This window comes from Pristis pectinata, chromosome 1 (genome assembly GCF_009764475.1).
Source record: "Pristis pectinata isolate sPriPec2 chromosome 1, sPriPec2.1.pri, whole genome shotgun sequence".
Classification (NCBI taxonomy): domain Eukaryota; kingdom Metazoa; phylum Chordata; class Chondrichthyes; order Rhinopristiformes; family Pristidae; genus Pristis; species Pristis pectinata.
In genome coordinates this window covers 99,479,684-99,502,325 of record NC_067405.1, presented here as the reverse complement: position 1 = coordinate 99,502,325, position 22,642 = coordinate 99,479,684, and the positions used below count along the sequence as shown (strand labels likewise).

General features: G+C 39.1%; 1 protein-coding gene across 4 annotated transcripts in view; it reads right to left on the bottom strand.

The window, feature by feature from the left end:
• Positions 1-3,864: 3,864 nt before the first annotated feature.
• Positions 3,865-22,642, bottom strand: part of katnbl1 (katanin p80 subunit B-like 1) — a 32,743-nt gene continuing 13,965 nt past the window's right edge. For 2 of the 4 annotated variants that reach the window (XM_052019927.1, XM_052019937.1), the window contains exons 2-9: positions 18,677-18,720; positions 15,683-15,961; positions 8,915-9,030; positions 8,636-8,686; positions 8,459-8,548; positions 7,746-7,850; positions 7,101-7,194; positions 3,925-5,736 (exon numbers count right to left, since the gene is read on the bottom strand). In XM_052019927.1, the coding sequence (XP_051875887.1) occupies positions 5,704-5,736; positions 7,101-7,194; positions 7,746-7,850; positions 8,459-8,548; positions 8,636-8,686; positions 8,915-9,030; positions 15,683-15,829 (636 nt within the window). In that variant the 5' untranslated portion in view covers positions 15,830-15,961; positions 18,677-18,720 and the 3' untranslated portion in view covers positions 3,925-5,703. Of the gene's footprint in view, positions 5,737-7,100; positions 7,195-7,745; positions 7,851-8,458; positions 8,549-8,635; positions 8,687-8,914; positions 9,031-15,682; positions 15,962-18,676; positions 18,721-22,642 lie in introns of all 4 variants that reach the window. The other 2 variants (XM_052019917.1, XM_052019946.1) reach the window with 2 other exon arrangements.

The following is a 22,642-nucleotide window of genomic DNA, read 5'->3' as shown; positions in this document are numbered from 1 at the left end:
AGGTAAAAATGGCATTTACTTACATTTGACTTTATCGGCCTGCATTGCCCTTGAGCGACAGTAATCGGCTGCAGGGTGAAGTATGGAGAGCAGGCTGAAAGAAGTGGACCGCGAAACGTGAAGAAGCAGGGTGACGAAGCCAGCGCACTAGGGAGGGGGAAGCAGGAACAGGCTTGAGAAGGGCAGGGCGATGCGAGAGCGAAGCGCGTAGGGCACAGAGGTAGCGGGATGACCTGCAATGGATCTGGCAAACCCAGTGCAGACCCGGCAGGGTCGAGCTCAAGCGGACCTGAAAGGGAGACGCAGGATGAAGCTGAAGCGGACCTGAAAGGATGGTGGTGGCGCAGCGGACCGTGTAGGGTGAACCAGGAGCAGGGGTGGACGGAGCGAACGGGCAACTAACCAAGGAATACGTGACTGTAATCAGCCGCAGGGTGAAGCGGGGAGAGCAGGGTGATCGCAAGTGGGCCGACGTATGTGAAGAGAGTCCCGGCAGGGCGAAGCAGAAACGATGCGTTTAAATAGGGTTAGTGTAGGTCGTTAAAGGGCGGCATGGACATGGCGGGCCGAAGGGCCTGTTTTCGTGGCTGTATGACTCTATTGCTAAAAATGATTCAGAAACTCAAACGTACTATACCTGATACTAGATACCAACCAACTTTAAAAGGATTCCAGTAATCTCATCCTAACATTTATAAATAAGCCTGATTGATATAAAGCAAACTTTAGAATTATTCAGTTCCTTAAGCTGACATTCAATAATGGACGAGGACGAAATTCCCACAATAAGGAGAACTGTGAAAATATTACCCTTGGACCCAGCCACTTCCTAACTACCGTTCTCAACTCGTCCTCAGAAATTGTCTGGAGCTGAGCCAGGCTACTTCATCATAAACACTGCCTCCATCCACTTCGGTAACATTGATCAACTCTGCTGCTGCCTCTGTGCGTTTGCTGCTAGAAATTCATATCCACATCATTGTTACTGTAGATCTTTGGTCATTGCTGTCTATCTGGTTGCCCTTCCAGTTTTCTGAATGCATAAAGAATTTAGCTGGAATTCTGCTGAGCACTCCGTGACCTGCTCTGCATCACCCATCACACCTACACTTAACAGATTTGCGCTGACTCCAGCTCAGGTCACGTTTCAAATTTTAAATCCTCATTCATTGCTCCTCCACCACCGACCCTCCACACCCTGCCCCACTTCTGAGGGTTCTTTCTACTCTAGAAAGGCTCTAGATGTCTGCACCTCTTTAGCACTGGCCTCCTGCACATTTCTGATCTTAATTGTTCCACCATTGGTGATATAGTCAGCTGCGTGCCCCCCCCCCCCACCATCTGAAACCCCTCACTTAACCTCGCTCTCTAGAGTCAAAGGAAACAGACCATTCAGCCTACCACATCCATGCTGACCAGTGGGTACCATATTAATCCCACTTTCCAACACTTGGCCTGTGGCTTTCTATACCGAGGTGGTTCAAGTGCTCGCCTGGACACTTCTTAAATGCTTACAGCGACTCTGCTTCCACCACTCTCTCCGACAGCTCATTCCAGGCATTCACCACTCTGAGAGAAAAAGATCCCCCTCAGATCTCCTCTGAACCTCTTGCCCGTTACCCTAAATCTATATCCTCCAGTTTTATGTTCCTTGAAATCTGCCCGTGACTTTCGCCATCTCTCCTGACACCTCTTTCTGTGGCTTGCTGTCAATGGTAGAGGTGCCAAATAAACAAAATGGTTTTGACAAGGTACCTTCTGCAACAATTTTAGTGCTTTACAGAAATATAATTCAAAGTGTCTATTTAAAATGTATACTTCATTGAAGTCAAGCCGTCACAAATTGAGTTGCGTCGATTATGGGGAAAGGGAACTGTTGGAAGGGAGAGGGGCACGAGAGGCAACGGTTGAAGAACAGTGAAATCTTATTAGGTTGTCAATTTGGAGATTATAGAGGTGGCGAGAGACAAGGAATAAGGAGCGATTTTAACACCAGGATGGGAACTTTAATGTCAAGGCAGTTGTGGAAATGGACATCTACATTGGCTATTGTCTTCAGGCTGATGCATGAATGCGATTTGGTATGAATTAGTACATGGGCGGCAGAGTTTAGATTGAGACAAGGCTATGGTAGGAACTTGAAGATGACTAGGATCTGTGGCTAGAAGTAGCAACAAAAAAGGTAAGGATATTAACAGCAAATGAGCTGAGGCAGTGAAACAAAAACAAAGGTGGAACCAATGATCATTGAGATGGAGAAGATAATGGGGCTGCATGCCAAGTTTGGAGCAAATAGAATGCCATAGTGACCAGGGAGATGAAATTGAATGCTTACGATTGGTTTGTGCATTGTTGTAGTAAACAAATTTCTGATGAAGGATCATTGACCTGAAATATGAACTGTTTCTCTACCAGATGTCACCTGACCTGCTTACATCCCCAGAATTTATTTCAGATTTCCAGCATCTTGTTTTAAAATTTAATTTCTGCATCATTATGACCGTCTCACATTAGCAGCTATTGCTTGAGCCATGTAGGATGCAACCTCTAAAAATTCCTTCCCTAAACCTAAACTAAAATCCCCTTTCCATTAGAAGTATACATTTCCATCAGCTATCCCTATATCTTCTAATTTTTGTCTGATTAAACCCCAAAGTACCAAGATGTTTTACAATGATAATGATGTTATACTAATACAGGCTGTTGTTTATCAAAAACATTTGCATTTGTTTTGAATGCTTTAACAATATTCAAGTTCCTTGTTGAATCCATTATACATAATCTACTTTTATAACATCCAAGTGAATTCTTAAAGGGTGAAGTCCACTTCAACAGCATCTATCAACACAATAATTATTTTGGTAATTTCAACTATTGTTTGTGATTTTAAAAAAACTTTTACTTGGTTTGGTTTGAATAAAGTATAAACAATATAAATTAAATGTACTGTAATGCATATTAGATCATACTTTATGATTATTTGCAAAATGTGAGGCTAGAAATAGGGTATGTTGCAATTTTAGGTGGGCATAAAATCTCAGAATTATTCCATGAAGCCACTCTTCTTTCAATGTACCTGTGGAATAAACATGAGATTTGGTGATATGCAAATTCCACTGCTTTTTGCCATTAACTGTCTACTACACTAAAACAAACAGAATGGCTAAAACCTATTAAAGAACCTTTCAAGCTGTACCCACTGTATTCTGAATACTGTGTGTTTTAAATTTGAAGATACTGTGCTATTGTCTGCACAAAATAGTTTGGGATTATCATGAGGTTCAGTTTCTTTTCCTATACTGAAATATGGGATCACTGTGCGCACTTCTCTAGTATGCTGTCAGGAATCCCATTCACTCTCTTATATAAATTTCCTTCAGGCTATTACGTGAGACATTTTGCAAAGTTGCCTTAGGTTAGCTTGGTGTACTGTGTGGCTTCATGTAAGCATGAGCATACATCAGCACATTTTTTTTGCTCTGACACAACATCCAAAATGTGCATGTGTCGAGACTGAACACACTTCTTTTGGTCTCATGGCTAAAATCTCAAAATACATTTTCAGACTACATATTACCAGGACTTTAATTTAAAGTGAGTGCACACATTTTACAAATCCTATGAATTAATCTACAGCCACTATTCCCTGATCATGTACCATATTCCACAAATCAGACAAGAGGAAAAAAGGGTAACTGCTCCAATAGATTGAATATTTGTCGTAAATTGGAAAGTTATGGATTTAAGTTCCATTCTGGAGATGAGCACAAAATGTACACTGAGCTTTCACTGCTGTACCTAGGAAGTGCAGTACCACTGGAAAATCTGAAGTTTTAGGTACAAAAAAGTCATTCTAAAATAATTCCATTACATCAAAGTTGAGTTTATTGTCATATGCACAAGTACATGTACGCACAGGTGCAATGAAGATCTTGCTTGCAGCAGACCATCAGATTTTCAAGCTAATCACTGATGGTCATAAACAAAAGATGCATAGAATGTTAAATAGCTGAGTGGTGCTGTGTGTAGTTTGCACATTCTCACTGATATTGAGTCTTACAGAACAACCCCATTCCCCCAGGTACTCTAGTTTCCTCTCTTATCCAGAAGATCTGTGGGCTGGTAGGTTAGTTGATCACTGTAAACTGCCCCTACTGTGAAGGCAAATGGTAAAATTTGGGGGGTGGCGGTGGTTGATGCAAATATGGGGAGAATCGGTTACAGGGGAAAAACTAATGGGGGAAATAGGATTGTTCTGTGAGTCAGCAAAGACTTGACAGACTGAAATTGTCACCTTCTTTGTAATGTGAAATAGGGAAATAATGACTAATTTAGGTTTCCAATATTAACAAAGTAGTCTCTCTAACATTATAATCTTTACCAATATTATCTAAAACTGCAACAGTTGTTACATCTAGATTTGTGTAATTTGAAAATTGAGAGACAATTTTACGGATGGAATCTTGAGATTCAACAGATTGTTCTATTCGGTTTATCTGGAAAATGAAGATCTATCAAAACATTATAAAGACCTCAACAAACAAAAGTGAATCCAAATGGGTCTCCCACATTTGATATCAGCACTGTAACAAAGGTATTTTTCAATTATAAAAATGATATCTTGGTCCTGAGTTTTGAACTTTTAAATCCTAAAGTGGGTTTGCTTCAATTGGTAAATCCTACAACTGAGATTACCACCGTCACAACTATTTAAACCAACCTAATTTGTTATTCTTCTTTATAATCTGTCTCAACCTAGCAAGCATTCAAGTTGGATCCAGACTGTTGCCAAGGTCATAAAGTAGGGTACCATTAACTTTCCTGCATTAATTGTTTGCACTGATATCAATTTAAGAAAAGCAGCCCATCCAAATTGTATTTTCTTTTCTCCATGCCTCTAAGATATTTAGACAGGTACAAAGATAGGAAAAGTTCAGAGGGATAAGGGCATCTTGGTCAGCATGGAAGAGTTGGGCCAATGGGCCTGTTTCCATGCTGTATTACTCTAAGACTCAAAGTAGAAAGCAAATGCAAAAGGTTCACTGAATAATCTTTTATGAGAAAGTTATGCACATGTTCTGAATGAATTCTACATAAAGACAGAACTTTTTTTATTTAAGTGCAAACTCACATGAAATGTCTACTTTAATGGTTCAATTAAAAGAATACAGTACTATGCACATTTTGTTAAGGTCACCTTGCTGACGTGATTAGTAAACAACTGCATGCTCAACTATGGAACTTTAATGAAATGATAATTTACTGCTGCACTGCCATTTGCAAACTTTACAACGTTGAATCAAATATACAGAAAATACATTCATAGTGTCCAAGTGCACTGAAGCAGCATTTCAGTGGCAGCTGATTGGCACTGGTGTGACAATATTGAAGAACACAGATCTCCTGTCCAAGTTAGGCTGTACAAATCTGGAACGCAGAACAGTGTCACTTTGTCAGCTCATGGAGTCGAGTTACGTGCCGCTTGGCAAATAAACCACTTCAATGTGAAGTAGCTTCATATGGTTCAATAGTGGTTTTGCAACATTCTTAGCAACGAATGTAGTGCCGAGCCTACTGTTGATCACTCCCTGCAGTGCTGGTCTCCCATACATTTCAACAAACAAGGTGGTTTATGTGGAGTTGTAAAGCAGATGCTACAGGTGATAGTCCTGGGAAACGAAGTCCCCTGGATGCTGCATATACTTAGTATAACTGCTCCAGGTATGTTCCCACACTCTGCAGAAACAAAAACATTTTCAAGTCATTAAACTATTCCTTGTATGAGCCTTGAAAGCTCATTTAATAAACAAATCTGACACAGCCAAAATTAAATGGCTGTGAGATAGCTGTGCATCACTATTATCAAGGTCACATAGTTAATCCAGTCACAGTGTTGGCAATTTACACTTGTATTTTAGATTCTATGGGTGGTGCTGTAAATATTCCCAAATTTGTCCATTTGTAATACTGGTAGCTTAAACAAAAACATGTTTACCCATCTTTGAGAACTGCTTCAAGACAAATTCTAAAGGGTGGAGCTGGCCAGTATAAATCATAATGAAGCAATAACATGCAAGGAAACACAATTAATTACACAAGATAAAACAGCAATACTTAACTACTAAAAATATTAGAAAAACCTAGGCTGTGTAAATAAATTAACATCCGGAAGGCAAGCCATTACTACTACCAAATGTGACAGTTCTGGGCAGAAAGTTTAAGACTCCTGAACAAGTCCTGAACTTTTGCTCAACTGATCACCAGTCCTGGGACAACTGCTCATTGCTGATGACAGTGCAGACCAGCAGGGGAATGCAAATTTTTAAAGATTTTGTAGCACAAGGATTGGAGAGTCAAGAGGTTTAATTTTTTATTACATTAATAATTCAAATGTTTGGCAGCTTCTGAGGATTTTTGAATGTTTGTGAATGTCAGGGACATTTGGGTAGGGTTTAATTAGCTCTCACAGCAATTCCTGGAGCAGGATTTCTCAGTTTTGATGCGATGGGCCCGTGCTGTGCTGGGCCTTGACAATCTTGTGGCATTATGCTCCTGGCAGAAGGTGGCACTTCAGGTGCCATTACAGGAAGGCGTGGGTTTCAAGAGCAAATGAGCAGTAAGCTTGCACAGTCCAATGGTCAGTGGAAGATCAGCACCAATTTTTCTACTCTGGAATACTTAATTGTATGTGCACATAAGACTAATTCCTTCAGAATTTAATTAGAGTTAAATAATTTAAAAAGTATTTTGATTCATTACTATCTTTCAATGTTGTCTCACAACCTTATTCTCTCTTTCTTAACCTTTATTTTGCATTCTATACATGAGGTTAAATCCAATTTATTATTCCTGCTTCAGTTTTCTCAATTTAGGTTCTGTCCATCTCAGAGAGGATTCTTCAATTTGATTGGTTACAGAAATTGATTTTGACCTGGTCACATACCCCACAGATCCCAAGACGGCACTCCATTGGATTGAAATCTTTAAATAATTGCAAGTTCAAAATCTCAGAAAAGTTTTGTGATGAATGGTTAGTGCCACTCCCTCACCAGTAGTAAAAACTGAACAAAGCAAAAATACTGTGAGCAAACAGTTCTTACCTTAGCTACTTTTCCAGTATACCCTGGAACTGAAGATAGATGATAGCCCTGTTCCCGTAGTTGTCGTAACTGATCTTTCATAATCACAATGTTTCTAGAAGAAATATTTCAATTCTAAATTTCAAATTGTCCTGGTTAACATTGTCAATCGATAATTTTTTTTAAAGAAGTATTGCATTTTTAAAAAAAATAGTATTAAATATACCACTCTGGGGAGAAGCACTTAACTAATATATTCTAATAGGCTCCATACAAGTAGACAGAAATTGGTTGAAGGGCCACAATATACTTCTACTGATGATTGTTAAATGATGAATTCCCCACTGAGGGCAGCCGTAAATCATCAACAATTCGTACAGTAACTACCATTTAAGTCATTGCTACTGTGGAACAAATTCAGTACAATAATAAGCTTGGTGCCAACAGCAGCTAATTGAAGGTTTGCAAGAGTTTTATGCACTGCTGATTGCTGTCTGCAATTCAATAAGAATTTGGTAAAATCAGCGAGCTTTTTTTTCTTGATCAAATGGGTAGACTAATGTTCTAGAAAGTAAAAGTCAATTTTCTGAGGTGTTGGTTGGAAGAGGATATTTAAAGAAATGTTTCTACATTTATTTAACTAGGTAAAAACAAATTTTTGCTTACCGGTCTTCTACATTGGTTGCATCACTATTTTTTACATTTGCAGATAGTTCTGGCCACCATCGCTTAAGGACAGCCCGTAGCCAGTTCAAACCAACAATCAAGTATCTGCAAAACATGAAGTCAAAATGTTTTAAATTTATTGGCAAAGATTATTACACATTTTAACAGATCATGAACAAATAAAGATCTTCTTCATCAAATTTGAGAATTGTGCTGATAACCAAAAGTACAGTTGAGTTTGAGCATTTTATTAGTCTGATACGTACAAACTAAGTGTAATTTGCTTCAGTGATCACTTGGTTTATATGCAAAGGCCAAAAGTAAAAGCTTTCATAAAATTCCTGTGGGTATTATATTATTCATTTCCATATTAGGTTCATATACATTTCATGAATAAAGTGGCAAGAGATCCACCAGGATTTCTTAAAATAAGTAATTTAATTTGTCAAGAAGAGTTACAATTAAAAATAAACTGGTTACAATTTATTGACTGACTTGTTAGCAAAGAGTAAACAGAATTGTCAGATCTGATTTCTTTCCAAAAACCCTTCCACTTGGGTGTTGTAAAAATAAGACCAACTAAATCACAGTCAGCTTTCCAAACTATCTTTACAAGCATTACAAATTCTCCTCCTTGGTTTTCCAATTCCCAACCCACAGACACAACACAAATGCGGAGTAGAGTGGTTTTCTACAATTTTAGTTATACTTACTCTTCAAACCTGCTTCTTAATAATTCTTGCACTAATGGTAACAGATCAACACAACAACCTATGGAGATGCTTTCTTTCTCTTCTTCTAGACTATAACCAAAAACAAAATAAAAAATTAATTGACCAAAGAACTAGCATCTCAATGGCAAAAACTAATTAAGGTATGTCAAATTTTACCTCTTTGTAAGTACAGGTAGACAATCTGCAACAACAGCAGTGTCCTGTATCCTACAGGTTACAGAAAGATTTAATGTCAAATACAAAAGGAATGAAGCACCAACTAAAATAATTATACCAACATAAAAAAAGTGCACAATTTCCTACGATTCTGATATTCCAATTATATACAGCATTCCAGTATAATAATGATTTCTTGTGTTATTATAAATATGTATTGGCGGAGAGGAAACAGATCACAATGCTAAAGATGAACAAAATATGATGAATGACAATTACCTGACCAAGTAAGCCACTAGCTCACTTGCACTTTTTTGCCAGAAAGTCAGGGCCACACTAAGTCTTAGGTTTCTACCAAATAGCACTTGTGTCATAGTAGCATGATCCTTGGAAATCTGTAATATAGAATCAAACATCAATATCGAGAGTTCAACAGAAAAGTGGCAACTTTTGCACTTTTGGTCCAGAAATTAATGTCCTATGGTAAAGTAATGACACTTCATGCTGACTTTGAAGAAAGCTTCCGCAAAGATCTTGCAATCTATGTGGTGAAAACTCCTCCTTGTCCAACGACTTCTGCTGTTAGTTGTTAGGTCAAAGGATGATTCCTGACTTCCACGAGCCAAATCACATTGAAGAATCTCAGAGAGAGCAAGTCAGGAAGAAAAGAACAACTTTAATTAAGCACTTATTTCTATCTTTAGGCTCTGTGAAATGTTAAGGGAATAAATAGTTATCATAATTCATTTTGTTTTTACAAAGGTTTATTTTAAAATCCATTATAGTTTGGAATATTGATGTGAACGAATTACAATTCACATTACTAAAATCCCCAATTAAGAGCCAGAGGGTTCACCAAGCAATAATTATGGCTTAGTACACCACTCATTTCAAGAAAGACTTTCGTGGCTTATCACAGCAGAACTGCTTTGTAAATACTTTATATTCTTAGCAATTCAAGTGATGTCCCACTGAAAACTCTGCAGTCCGAGATGGTGAACTGATTTAGCGACAGAAACTTCAGAATTTTCATGTTGAACTGGGCATTAGGATAAATTCCCAAAGTGTCAGTTTCAGATATTAATAATAATAAAGTCATATTTTGCCATTTGTACCATGACAGCTATTGGTTTACGACTTCCAACGCTTATTTTCTTCATCCTTGCTTCTGTTCCATGCCTTAAGAATACACGTTGAAACTATTAGAAATGTTCTCATGCATTTCTCTAAGATCTATTTTAATATTTAAATGGATTAATGTTTGCTATATCTAAATGATAAGGAATGTCACTAATACTACAAATGCAATTTCTTTTTTGTTCATTACTTTGAAGCTTTGCCTATTTCCTCCACTTATTGGCGCAGATTTAAAATAATGACTTATGTAATGCGTATTAATTAAGGATCTACAAAAACTCATATTTAAAGGTGGTACCTGGAGTAACTTTGGAATATTCTCCAGTACTAACACATTCAGCCACGACAGACCACACCACATGGATTTAGAAACAGCCATTTATAATAACAATTCAATAACCAGTTTCTAGGAGTTGTCATGCCTGATGGCAGTAAAGCAAAAAATGCTGACTTTACAGTTAGGTGAAGCCAGTCAAAAAAAAACACTGAAAGCTACTTCCAGAATTGCCCAGATGGTATTCATTCACTTTATAGTGCTCCTATTGCCTTTGAAAGAAACACCAGCAAGTAAATTACATGAAGCTGTTATTGACACATTTGTACAAACCTTACGTACTGCAAGTGAAATTCAATGATTAGCAAAAGTCAAAAGAACAACTTGCTATTCATTTCCTTGAATGCAAATAGGAATCAGCAAATAACTTAATGTATGCAAAAATGATTAATTTTAAACCCAACTTTGCTAATCCTGATGATTTGCTTGGTAAATGCAATGCATGATGTGACAAACAAAAAAGGGCTAGGTTTGAACACAGGTTGATGTCAAAGTAGTTCACCTTAGCAGAAGATTGAGGTTGATTGGTGTAATATTGCATGTGTTGGGCAAGAAGACTGATTATTGCCAGTGATCAGAGTTCTGAAATAACTGTATGAATAATAGCAAGAACAGACCAAGCTTGGCTGCAATAATTACCTCAAATCCTTGCCAACACCAATGACGTGCAGTTCTCCCTCACCACTATCTTTTTCAGCTCCTTCAATGCCATTTATCCATTCTACTGCTCAGTCTGTATTGGATGAGCAGAAATTTCCAACAGATGTTAGCAAGACCAAGGCCACTATCTTCACAGTACGGCACAAACTGTTCACAAGCTATCAGTGCATCTCTCCTCCTTGTTGCTTAAACTGAACTAGACAAATTGCTACCTCAGCACTTTATCTGAATACAAGCTGAGCCTTATTTAAAAAAACTATATAATATATATTCATTCAAGGGATGTGGGCTTTGGAGACTAAGCCAGCATTTAATTGCCCATCCCAAGTTGCCCTTGATAGCATGGCTGAGGCTCCCTTCTTGAACTGCTGCAGACCTTGAGGTGTGGGTATAGCTACAATTCTGTTAGGGAGAGAGTTCCAGGATTTTGACCCAGCGATGGTGAAGGAACGATATATTTCCAAATCAGGATGATGTATGGCTTGGTGGGGAACTTCCAGGTGGTGGTGTCCCCATGCTTTTGCTACCCTTGTCTTTCTAGCTGGAAGAGATCATGGGTTTGAAAGATGCTGTCTAACGAGTCTAGGCGAGTTGCTGCAGTGTATTCTGTAGATGGTATGAAATGCTGCTGCGTTGGTGGTGGAGTCAGTGAATGGTTGTGGATGGGACGTCTATCAAGCGGGCTGCTACGTCCTGTATGGTGTCGAGGTTCTTCAGTGTTATTGAAGCTGCCCTCATCCAGGCAAGTGGAGAGTATTCTATCACACTCCTGATTTCAGTCTTGTAGATGGTGGACAGGTTTTGGGGAGTTAGGAAGCGAGTTACTCACTGCAGAATTCCTAGCCTCTGACCTGCTCTTGTAGCCACATTATGTATTTGTCTACTCCAGTTCAAGTTTCTGGTCAGCAGTAATCACCAGCATATTGATAGTGGGGGATTCAGTGATGGTAATGCCATTGAATGTCGGGGTGAGAAACGGATTTTCTCTTTTTGGATATCGTCATTGCCTGGCACTTGTGTGGTATGAATGTTACTTGCCACCAATAGCCCAGGCCCAGATATTGTCCAGGTCTTGTTGCATTTGGATGTGGACTACTTCATTGTCTGAGGAGCTGCAATGGTACTGAACATTGCACAATCATCAGCGACCATCCCTACTTCTGACCTTATAACTTAAGGAAGATCATTGACGAAGCAGCTGAAGATGGTTGGGCCTAGGACACTACCCCGAGGAACTCCTGCAGAGATGGAGACAGAAGAGAGAGCAACACACTCAAAATGCTGGAGGAACTCAGCAGGCCAGGCAGCATCTGTGGAGGGAAATGAACAGTCTGATGAAGGGTCTTGGCCTGAAATGTCGACTGTTCATTTCCCTCCATAGATGCTGCCTGACCTGCTGAGTTCCTCCAGCATTTTGTGCGCTGCTCCTGCAGAGATGTCTTGAGGCCAAGATTGTCCTCCAGCCACCAGAACCATCTTCCTTTGTGCTAGCTATGATTCCAACCAGTGTAGGACTTGCCTCCCTGATTCCCACTGAGTTTAGCCAAGGCTCCTTGATGCCATACTCTTTTGTCCATGCTTGGACTCAGGCTGTAATGAGGTCAGGAGCTGAGCAACTTTTGGCAGAACTCAAACAGAGCTTCTGTGAACAGGTTGTTGCTAAGCAAGTGTCACTTGATAGCAGTACCGATTATCCCTTCCAACACTGCTGGAAGTTCGAGAGTAACTGGCTAGGTTGGATTTATCCTGCTTGTTATTGACAGGACATTCCTGGATAGATGCCAGTTTTGTAGCTGTACTGGAAAAGTTTGGCCAAGGGCAGGGAAGTTCTGGAGAACAAGTCTTCAGTACTATCGCTGGAATGTTGTCAGGGCCCATAGCCTTTACTGTATCCAATGCCTTTAACCATCTCTTGATATCACATGGAGTGAATTGAATTTATTTCTTCTCCGTCACCAAAACTACTTAATTAAAATTCTGTTATCTTGCCACTCCAATCCTGCCTCAACTTGCTTGCTGCTGAAGCCTTCAGCCACTCCTTCATTATCTACATGCTTTTCTCTTCCAATATTCTTCGATTTGCCAATCCTGCCAACTCGTTAGTTGCAGATGACTCAAAAGCTTATAGCCTTATTCACACCAAACACCATTCACACATTTTCTCGGCTTATTGACTTGCAATGGTAAAACCTTAAAGTTAAAATTCATGTCCTTTGAACCTCCCCATTTCTCTCTTCCAGTCCTACAATCTTCCCAAAGCTCTGCATTTCTCAAAAATTGGTCTTTGTCATTCATTATTCTCCATCATTCCACCATAGATCATATGCTTAGCTGGTCAGGACAAGTTTTGGCATCCTCCATTTTAAAGCAGAAGAATGGTTTAAGTATTCATCAAAAGGCATTTTGTTTTAAATGAGGCTTTCAGTCACTGATACCAAAATTGCCTCATGTCTTGATATGGAATTGTATTTGATAAAATTACCCATTTAAAGCAGGATTACTACAATGAAGATGATGTACACAAAGTAAACCCTGTACATGAGCAGGAATATGCCAATCAACCCCTCAAGCCAGCTCCACTATTCAATAAGAGCATGGATGATTTGACTGTAACCTTAACTCTGCATTCCCATCTACTCATGGAAATATTTCAATTCCCTTCTTATCGAGAATCTATTCAACTCTGCCTTGAAAATATTCAAGGTCCCTGTTTACACCACCCTTTGAGGAAGATAGTTCCAAAGGCTCTCAAACCTCAGGGGGAAAAAAATCTGCTTCACCTCCATCTTAACAGGGTGGACAGCATTTTTAAACAGTGATCCATACTTCTAGGTTCTCCCACAAGAGGAAACATTCTCTTCACATTCTGTCAAGACCCCTCATGATCTCATGTTTCAATCAAATCATACCTCACTCTCCTAAACTGCACTGAATACAAAATTAGCCTGTCCAACCTTTCCCACCCACTCCAGGTATCAGTCTAGGAAACCTTCTCAGAACTGCTTCCAATGCATTAACACCCTCCCTTAAATAAGGAATTCCAGATGTAGTCCCACCAACGCCCTATATTTCAGCCGTATAACCTCAATAATTTTGTATTCAATTCAACTAGCAAAATACAATATTGTTAGCTTCCCTAATTAGTTGCTGTACCTGCATACTGGTCTTGTGCAAATTGGACACTAGGACACCCAGATCCATCTGGGTCTCAGAACTTTGCAAGCCTGCACCATTTATATAAGACCATGAGACTTTTAAGATGTAGGAGCAAATTAGGTCATTTGGCCCATCAAGTCTGTTCCACCATTCAATTATGGCGGATATTTTTTCCAACCCCATTCTCCAGTCTTCTCCCCGTAACCCTTAACCCCCTTACCAATCAATATACTCCTTTTAATTTTTCCCTGCCATAACAGACAATTTCTCATTTTCATACATCATATTCCATTTGATTGGATTTTTCTCCACTCAGAGCTTATCAATATCCTTTGATCCCTTCATCCATTTATATAAATTGTGAAAAGTTGAGGCCCCAGCATCGATACCATGGTGCAACCACATTACAATTTAATTTATACACTATTCTCCGTTCCCTATTAGCCAGCCAATCTTTGCTGGATTGTCGTATTCACTGTTGTGGGTCTCTAATATAAAATGGCTTTAGATCAAATACCGATGGAATCAGAACTGTTCACTTCGTGATAACTGGTAAGAAACCTATAAAAGGTCTTAAATCAAAAAAAGCCATAATCATAGTACTGCACTGTGGATGAGCCTCAATTGTAATGTACACTAATCTTTAAATGTGGGAAGACACTTTGGCAAAAGAAAAAAAATAAGCTGTATTATTAACTTTATAAGCAGAGGTTTATGCCAAACCTTCATAATTCATTGGTAAGGCCAAAATTGCCTAATTAAAGCTGGACACACTTCAAAAAGGAAGTCAAGAGTTTAGAAGGGATGCAGCAGAGCTACACTAGAATGGACTTGTAATAAGGAACTGTATTCGAATGTGGAAGGAGTAAGGAAGATGTCCCTATTAGAGTCAAAGGGACTTTCAGCACAGAAAACAAGTTCTTTGGCCCAAACCTTCCATGCCAACCATGATGCCTAACACAGTTAGTCCCATTTGCCTGTGTTTGGCTCAGATCACTCTAAACCTTTCCTATCTACTATCCTATTCTATTTAGAGCAGATTCAAAATCATAAGTTATTAAAGCAAATCCATTTCTAGTGGCAGAATGGTCAGTAACCAGAGAACACAGATTTAACAGAACAGACAAGTGAACCAGAGGTGGAATGAAGGGAAATTTTATTTCCCTTTATACACAATGGAATGCTGAAACAATAGTGGAAGTAGATTCAGTAATAACTCTGTAAACAAAAGTTGGATAACTACTTCAATGGATTCTGAGAAAAGTAGGAAACAGGACAGACAGACACCTGCAAAGATTTCATACAGGCTTAGTAGAATGACTAGCTTCCAAAGCTGCATTGTTTGAAGATTTTGTGATTGTAACTCATTTCATGATTGATGGATTATTTGATACCCAAATAGGAATTTTTTGCTTTACTTCTTATAAGAGGTTTCTCCACTCAAAAGACTTGCTCAACTTTTTTTTAAGTTTCATTTACAGTGTGGTAACAGGCCCTTAAGGCCCAATGAGTCCACGCCGCCCATTTTAAACCCAAATTAACCTACCCGTACGTCTTTGCAACGTGGGAGGAAACCAGAGAACCTGGAGGAAACCCACACAGACACAGGAGAACGTACAAACTCCTTACAGACAGCGACGGGAATCAAACCCTCTTTGCTGGCGCTTTAATAGCGTCGCGCTAACCGCTACGCTACCGTTTCAGAAAGAGGCATAAGTAAAAATACTGAAATATATAACAACATAAATGGACATCCCTACCTGTGCAAAATAATCAGCATATGTCACAGAAGCACCATCAGTCTGCGAAACAGGAAATTCACCAGAGTTCAGCTGTGAGTTGCGATTGTCATTACATAGTTTAGGTACAGTTCCTGAACATACTACTTCATTTTCTTTATTTGCCATGTCACAGCTCCAAAAGCTTGGACGCTGCTTTTTGTTGTCCACGTTTCTTTGGACTCGACGTCTAGTTTTTTTTTAGCGCACACTGCTTTGGCTGTTTTAGGCAAGGTTTTCTCTGCTTGTTCAGTGGATGATCTGTGGAGACAAACCCAGCAGCTCTAAGTTTTTAATTAAACTCCAAATTACTGGAAAGGATATTCACGAAAACACACAAGGAAAAGGTATTTCTATAATGGCCCTTTTATATTTAGAACTACAAAAGGAACAGAATCTTACTGCTGCATTTCAATGAATTGGAGCAGAACTGGAGAATCTTATGGTGGTACCATATTAATCACAGTGGAAGCACTTCAGCGGCACAGGAATTTCTCTTTATATTTGGAAATGTGTCAATTTAAAGCAATTTTCTCATTGAGTTCTAAATCAGATAAAAATCACAAACGTAGAAATGCACTGGCAACAATGGTTTATTTCTATTATGGAGCTTTAAGGAAAACTTACTACAAATTTGTCATTTAAATGTTTATTGTGTACTCTTTACATTTCTCTCCATTGCCCAAGTAAATATTCAGTACAAAGGGAGATCGAGTAAAAGCAGTCTGTAATTGATATCAAGTTGAAAAAGAATGCAATGGGACACTTTGTATTTTAAGTAAAAACAAGTAGTACTGGAAAAACTCAGCAGGTCATGCAGCATCTGTGGAAAGAGAAACAGTCTGTTTTGGTTCTGGGACCCTTTGTCAGAACTAGTACCTATGTGGAACGTTTCATCAGAGTAAACATGATGGAGATGAAGGAACTGGGAGAATGGAACACGAGTCCTTACAGGAGGCAATGTGGAAGGAAGCAGAATCAAGGTAGCTCTGGGAGTCTGTGGGCTTGTAGCTGCTGTTGATGGCTAACCTGCACCCTGAGATGGAGATTAAGGAGTCTAGAAAGGAAAGGAAGAGTCAGAGATGGACCAGGTGTGAAGACAAAAGCAGGATGGAAACTGACTGCAAAAGTTCTGCCTAAGTGCAGGAAGCAGCATCAATTCAGTCAAAGTACTGAGGAGAATTCAGGGATGGGCTCCCAAGTAGTAGGGATGAAACAAGGATTGTTCCATGTGTACAACAAAAAGACAGGTTTAGTTTAAATCCAGGTGAGTGCCTATAGTTACAGTTACACTTTCGATGTGGAAAAAATGAGTGGAGTTGAAGAACAAGTTGTTTAGTGTGAGGACAAGTTCAGCTAGGCAAATAATATTTTTAGTGGAGAGGAACTGGTTGGGCCTCTATTCAAGGAAGTAGTAGAAGGCCCTCAGACCCTCTGGATGTGGAATAGAGGTGTAGAGTGATTGTACATCCATGGTGTAGATGAACCAGTTAGGACCAAGGAATTGGAAATCGTTAAAGTGCAGAGGGCATCTGATGTGTCACGGATGTAAGCGGGAAGAGACAGGAGAAAAAGAATGGAGTCAAATTAGGAAGGAATAAGTTCAGTGGAGCAAGGGCAGGGTGTGAACAGGCTCTGGCTGCGCAGGAGCTAATGTCCTGATGTTCAACGGTGGTGTCTTGGTTCAGAGGAAGATATACGGGTGCGAGTAGAGGTCAGTTCACCAGACTACAATAGTACCACCTTTCTCAGTAGGTTTGATAATGATGTCAGGCTTGGTTCTTAGTGCTTCAAGTTCTGGGGACGGTACATCAGAGTGAGGGGAGTGAAAAATCAAGGCTTGCAATAAGCAATGAATATATCAAGAGAAGGTAAGAGGCCAGAGGATGGGTTCAAATGGATTTAGAATTCTAAAGGAGAAAAGGTCCGCCACCTGGGACGAGTATTTTGTCTATAGAAATAGACAAGGCAGAGGTGACGCAAGAAGAATGCAATGCCATGTCATGTCTATTGTTCTGACAAAGGGTTGCAGACCAGAAACATTCACTGCTTCTCTTTCACAGATGCTGCCTGACTTGCTGAGTTTTTCCAGCATTTGTGTTTTATTTCAGATTTCCAGCATGTACAGTTTTTATTATTTTCATTTTGGATTTTAAGCTAGGTTTCATAAGTGATATTACAACATTGTAGGTGTCTAAGACAAACAGCTGCAGTTATGATGTAGCACTCTTAACAGCTATTAGAAGGAATTCCTTGTGAGTGCAATCCCCTTACCAATTTTTCACGTGAATATGCCTATCACTTCAATGTCTTTCCCGCCCTAATTCACAGCAGAGAAAGTGGTCACTGTGCCAAGACAAAAGGTACATCTTAAAACCAGCTTATTTTATCAGAGTAATCAAAGGAGCTCTAGTGATAATTATTAAGAGATTTGAAGACTTGAGTATCTACCTACCTTTTTGCTCTTTGATGCCAATAGCAAGTTAAAATTTGAAACTCACCTTAATGGGACTTACGGGGCTGGGGGGCACTAGGTTCTGGTTCATGCCATAAAAAGCTTTTGTACATGCCTGAAGGAATAAGGTATAGGAGTTTTCCTGTCCTACAAAAATCCTCCCAGCTGTCAATTCTTTCATTGCAGCTTTCTCGCCTAGGATTGCCTCACCTGACAATACAATTCCAGCTTGGCACTCCTTAGTACTTGTTTAGCTCTGGAAGCTCACTGTGCTATTAAAAATGAGACTTGACAGCAAGATATGGATCTGGTCTCTTACATCAGATACGCTCAAGTGAAATCTGTCCAACTAATATATTTCTATTAAATAAAATAATATAGCTGAAAATCATGACATAAAATTAGATTTAGTCAAAATATTTTGCCTTTTTAAATAAAATTATAGGTGGTTACATTTTAGTGGCTTAATAGTCAAGACCAGGGTCATCAAGTGCATGAGTTAAATTAGGTATTCTTCTTACCGATTAATCTCAGGAGTTGCCTCTTTACATTCCGAAAGTTTAACCTGATAGAAAAAACAAAGACACTATGAATTTGCAGATTTGAGAAAATAGCTTCCTTGGTTGTTTTTGTATCTGTAATATAACACATCTAAGAATGCAAAGAAAATAAAGAACTTGACAGATGAAAAAAATTAGGAAATCCTTTTTTATAAAAAATAATTTTGCAACTATCTGATATTTTCAGATATGCAACATACTAAGTTGTCTAAAGCTTGTCATTTTCATTGTTAGGCCATGAATTACTGACACTTCAAGAACTTCATCAAGAGAAATATATTTGCTACCACAAACTTTGGAAATCATAAAATTGTGAAATTTAAGTCCTCCAGAATTAACATTAATGACCAATGACAATTCAAATTTTGAATTTGAGATTTGCTCTCACTTCAACGGTTAATTTTTAATTACAACTGTGAATAAAGTTATAGAAATAGATTTATTTTACTTTCTGTGGGAGGATTTTTGTAATTGTGCAAAATGCAACATAGTCAAAGCCGAGCTATCAAGCATTTCACTTATCGGCACATTCTGACAACAGACAGAACCAAGGAATAGTTTGGCTGGAGGATTAGTACCGGAATACCAAGCCTTCACTATACAATTAAACATAATGCAAGAATATTGTACACCTTCCAAGGATGGACCATTATTGATGTAGAAAACTGGGAATCTTATTTGAAATTCTAAGAACGAAGTACAATGCTTCAGCATAACAACGAATAACCTAGTTTATTTCAAGAACAGTAGATAACGGGTCCAAATTAGGACAAACATTCTCTTTTTAAAAAAAAAAATTTTGAATAAATGGCACTGTTCTTTAAGTGGAATTTCCAGCTAAAATACTGATATACAGAAATGTCAATTACACAGTAGCCTTGTGTGCATATATTTCATTGCATATCTTCATGGAACAAATTCATTGGACTTTGTTTGAACATGTTGCATATGAATGCTCTCACTTTACATAATTATAAATTGTTAAGTTGATTTATTATTGTCACATGTATTGAGGCACAGTGAAAAACTTTGTTTTGCATGTCATCCATACAGATCATTTCATCATATTAGTGCATTGAGTAGTACAAGGCAAAAATAATAACAGAATGCAGAATAAAGTGTTACAGAGCAAGTGCAGTGCATGCAGACAATAAGGTGCAAGGCCATAACGAGGTGGATTGGGAGGTCAAGAATCCATCTTATCCTACTAGGGGACCATTCAATAGTCTTTTAACAGTGGGATAGAAGCTGTCCTGGAGCTTGGTGGTACGTGCTTTCAGGCTTTTGTACCTTCTGCTTGATGGAGGGGGAAAAAGAAAGAATGTCCAGGGTGGGTGGGGCCTTTGATTATGCTGGCTGCTTTATTGAAGCAGCGAGAAGGGTAGACAGAGTCCATGGCAGGGAGGCTGGTTTCCATGAAGTGCTGAGCGGTGTCCACAACTCTGTAGTTTCTTGTGGTCGGAGTAGAGCAGTTGCCATACCAAGCCGTGATGCATCCTGATTGGATGCTTTCTATGGTACATCTTTGAAAATTGGTGAGGGTCGATGGAGACATGCCAAATTTCTTTAGCCTCCTGAAGTACAGGGCCGGTGTGCTTTCTTGGCCATGGCATCTATGTGGTTGGACCAGGACAGGCTATTGGTGATGTCCACTCTGAGGAACTGCTCCTTTTCCTGAAGTCAATGACCAGCTCTTTTGTTTTGCTGATATTTAGGGAAAGATTGTTGTCATGACACCATGCCATTAAGCTCTTTATCTCCTTCCTATACTCCGACTCATTGTTATTTGAGATTTGGCCCACTATGGTGGTATCATCTGCAAACTTGTAGATGGAGTGAGAGCACAATCTATCCAAACATATGCTTAGAATTTAGTAGGTTTACAGAGTTTAAGAGTTTATAAACAGCTTTTCCACATGAGCATGCTATCAATAGAAAATACTCAGATGTAAAAAATTTAGTAGGTTTTTGCTGAAGGTTCATCCAATCTGAAGTAAATGAGTCTCAGACATTCATTTATTTCAGACAAGCCTATAATTATTACTAAGTTTTGAACACAATGGATAAACCTGCAACTTTCATGTCTCATCACATCCCACCACCCAAAACTCTTCTTCACTTGATTTCCTTGAAGTGCTACCATTACAACTGAGGAAGCAACCACGACAACTACACACACAGCAAAACCACACAAATGTAAGTAACCATCCAGTTGATTCATCATAGTTTGTCAGAATGACATTTGGCACGACACCAAAATTTCATGCTCTTCTGAGACCGCAATGGGATCTTTAGCATTCACTTCAAGAGACACATTGAAGGCAGAAGAATTCTTCTCTAAATAATCCTCCCTTGGTAAGGCACAGATGTACAAGAGCATAAAATGGAATTAATAGCCCATTTGGCCCTTGTACCAGCTCCCTCATTCAATAAGATCATAGCTGATCTTTTACTTCACAACCACTGAAGAATTTTCTTGAATATATTCAATAACTGACCTTCCACAGCCCTCAAGTACAGAATTCCATTGATTCACCATCCTCTAGGTGAAGAAATTTTTGCACCTCTCAGTCCTGGGCTGATCCCTCATTTTGAGATTGTGATCCTTGGTTCTAAACACCTCTACCAGAGGAAACATTATCTCTGCATCTACTATATCGTATGTTTTGAGGAGATCACCTCATTTTTCTAAACCTTCGAGAGTGTTAGCACACTCCTTAATTCCTCTTCACAGGAGGATCCAAGGAATCAATTTGGTGCACCTTCACTGTAGTCCTTCTGCAGCAAATATCCTTTGGCAGAGAGACCAGACCTGTACACAATATTCCTGGTGCATTCTCACCAGAGCCCTATATAGCTACCATAATTATGTAGAACAGAAGCATTAACATCAATGGCACCACTTTAACAACACAGTGGTAGCTCAATAAACTTCAGGAATTAGATGGTAAATGAAATTTTTAAAAATTGCAAATGCTGGAAATCTGAAACAAAAACAGAAAATGCCAGAAAAACTCAGCAAGTCAGGCAGCATCTAAACAGTCAATGTTCTGCTGAAGGTTCACAGACTTGAAATGTTGACCATTTCTTCTTCCACAAATGTTGCCTGCCTTGCTGAGTTTTTCCAGCATTTTCTGTTTTGTTAGGAATTCGATAATTGTGTTAAACGGTAGAGAATAAGATTTTATGATCATGACATCACTTGAAAACTGAACACATTAAAACTTATGTTTTTCTGTTTGTATTCTGTCCATCGTCAATACCCATCATTGCCCATTAACCTTTTGGCTTCACCAGCAGCTCATCACAAAGACACAGGGCATGGTTAGTAGAGCTGCTGTCTCACAGCTCCAGGGACCCAGGTTCAATCCTGACCTTTGGTCCTGTCTGTGTGGAGCTTGCACATTCCCCCTCTCCCCCCCACACCGGGTGCTCTGGTTTCTTCCCCGCAAAGACATGTGGGTTGGTACTTTAGTTGACCAAAGTAAACAGCCCTCAGTGTGCCTAACAGTATTAGAATCTGGGGGGGAGTTGAGAGAAGGTGGGGAAAATAAAATGGGTTAGGGTAGGTGAGTGGGTAAATGGTGCTTGATAGTTGCAAAGGGTCCGTTTCCATACTCTCTCTCTCTCTTTATGACAACCCTGGTCTTAACCTATTAGAAGTATTCATTTTGTCCCATCCATCCCTTCCCCACCTTCTGTCACCTAAAACTAAATTGATTTCTCACTTTTCTGAACAAGGGTCTTTGATGTTAGCTCTGTTTCTCTTTCCAAGGATGCCATCTGACCTGAGTGTTTCCAACATTTTCCTTTAAATTTCCAACATGTTGTTTTTCTTAAATTTTCCTTTTCTGAACACACTCAATGCATTTTTCTGAGTTCAAATCTTTGACACGTTTCTGGAATTTTCATCTTTTAAATCTTCAC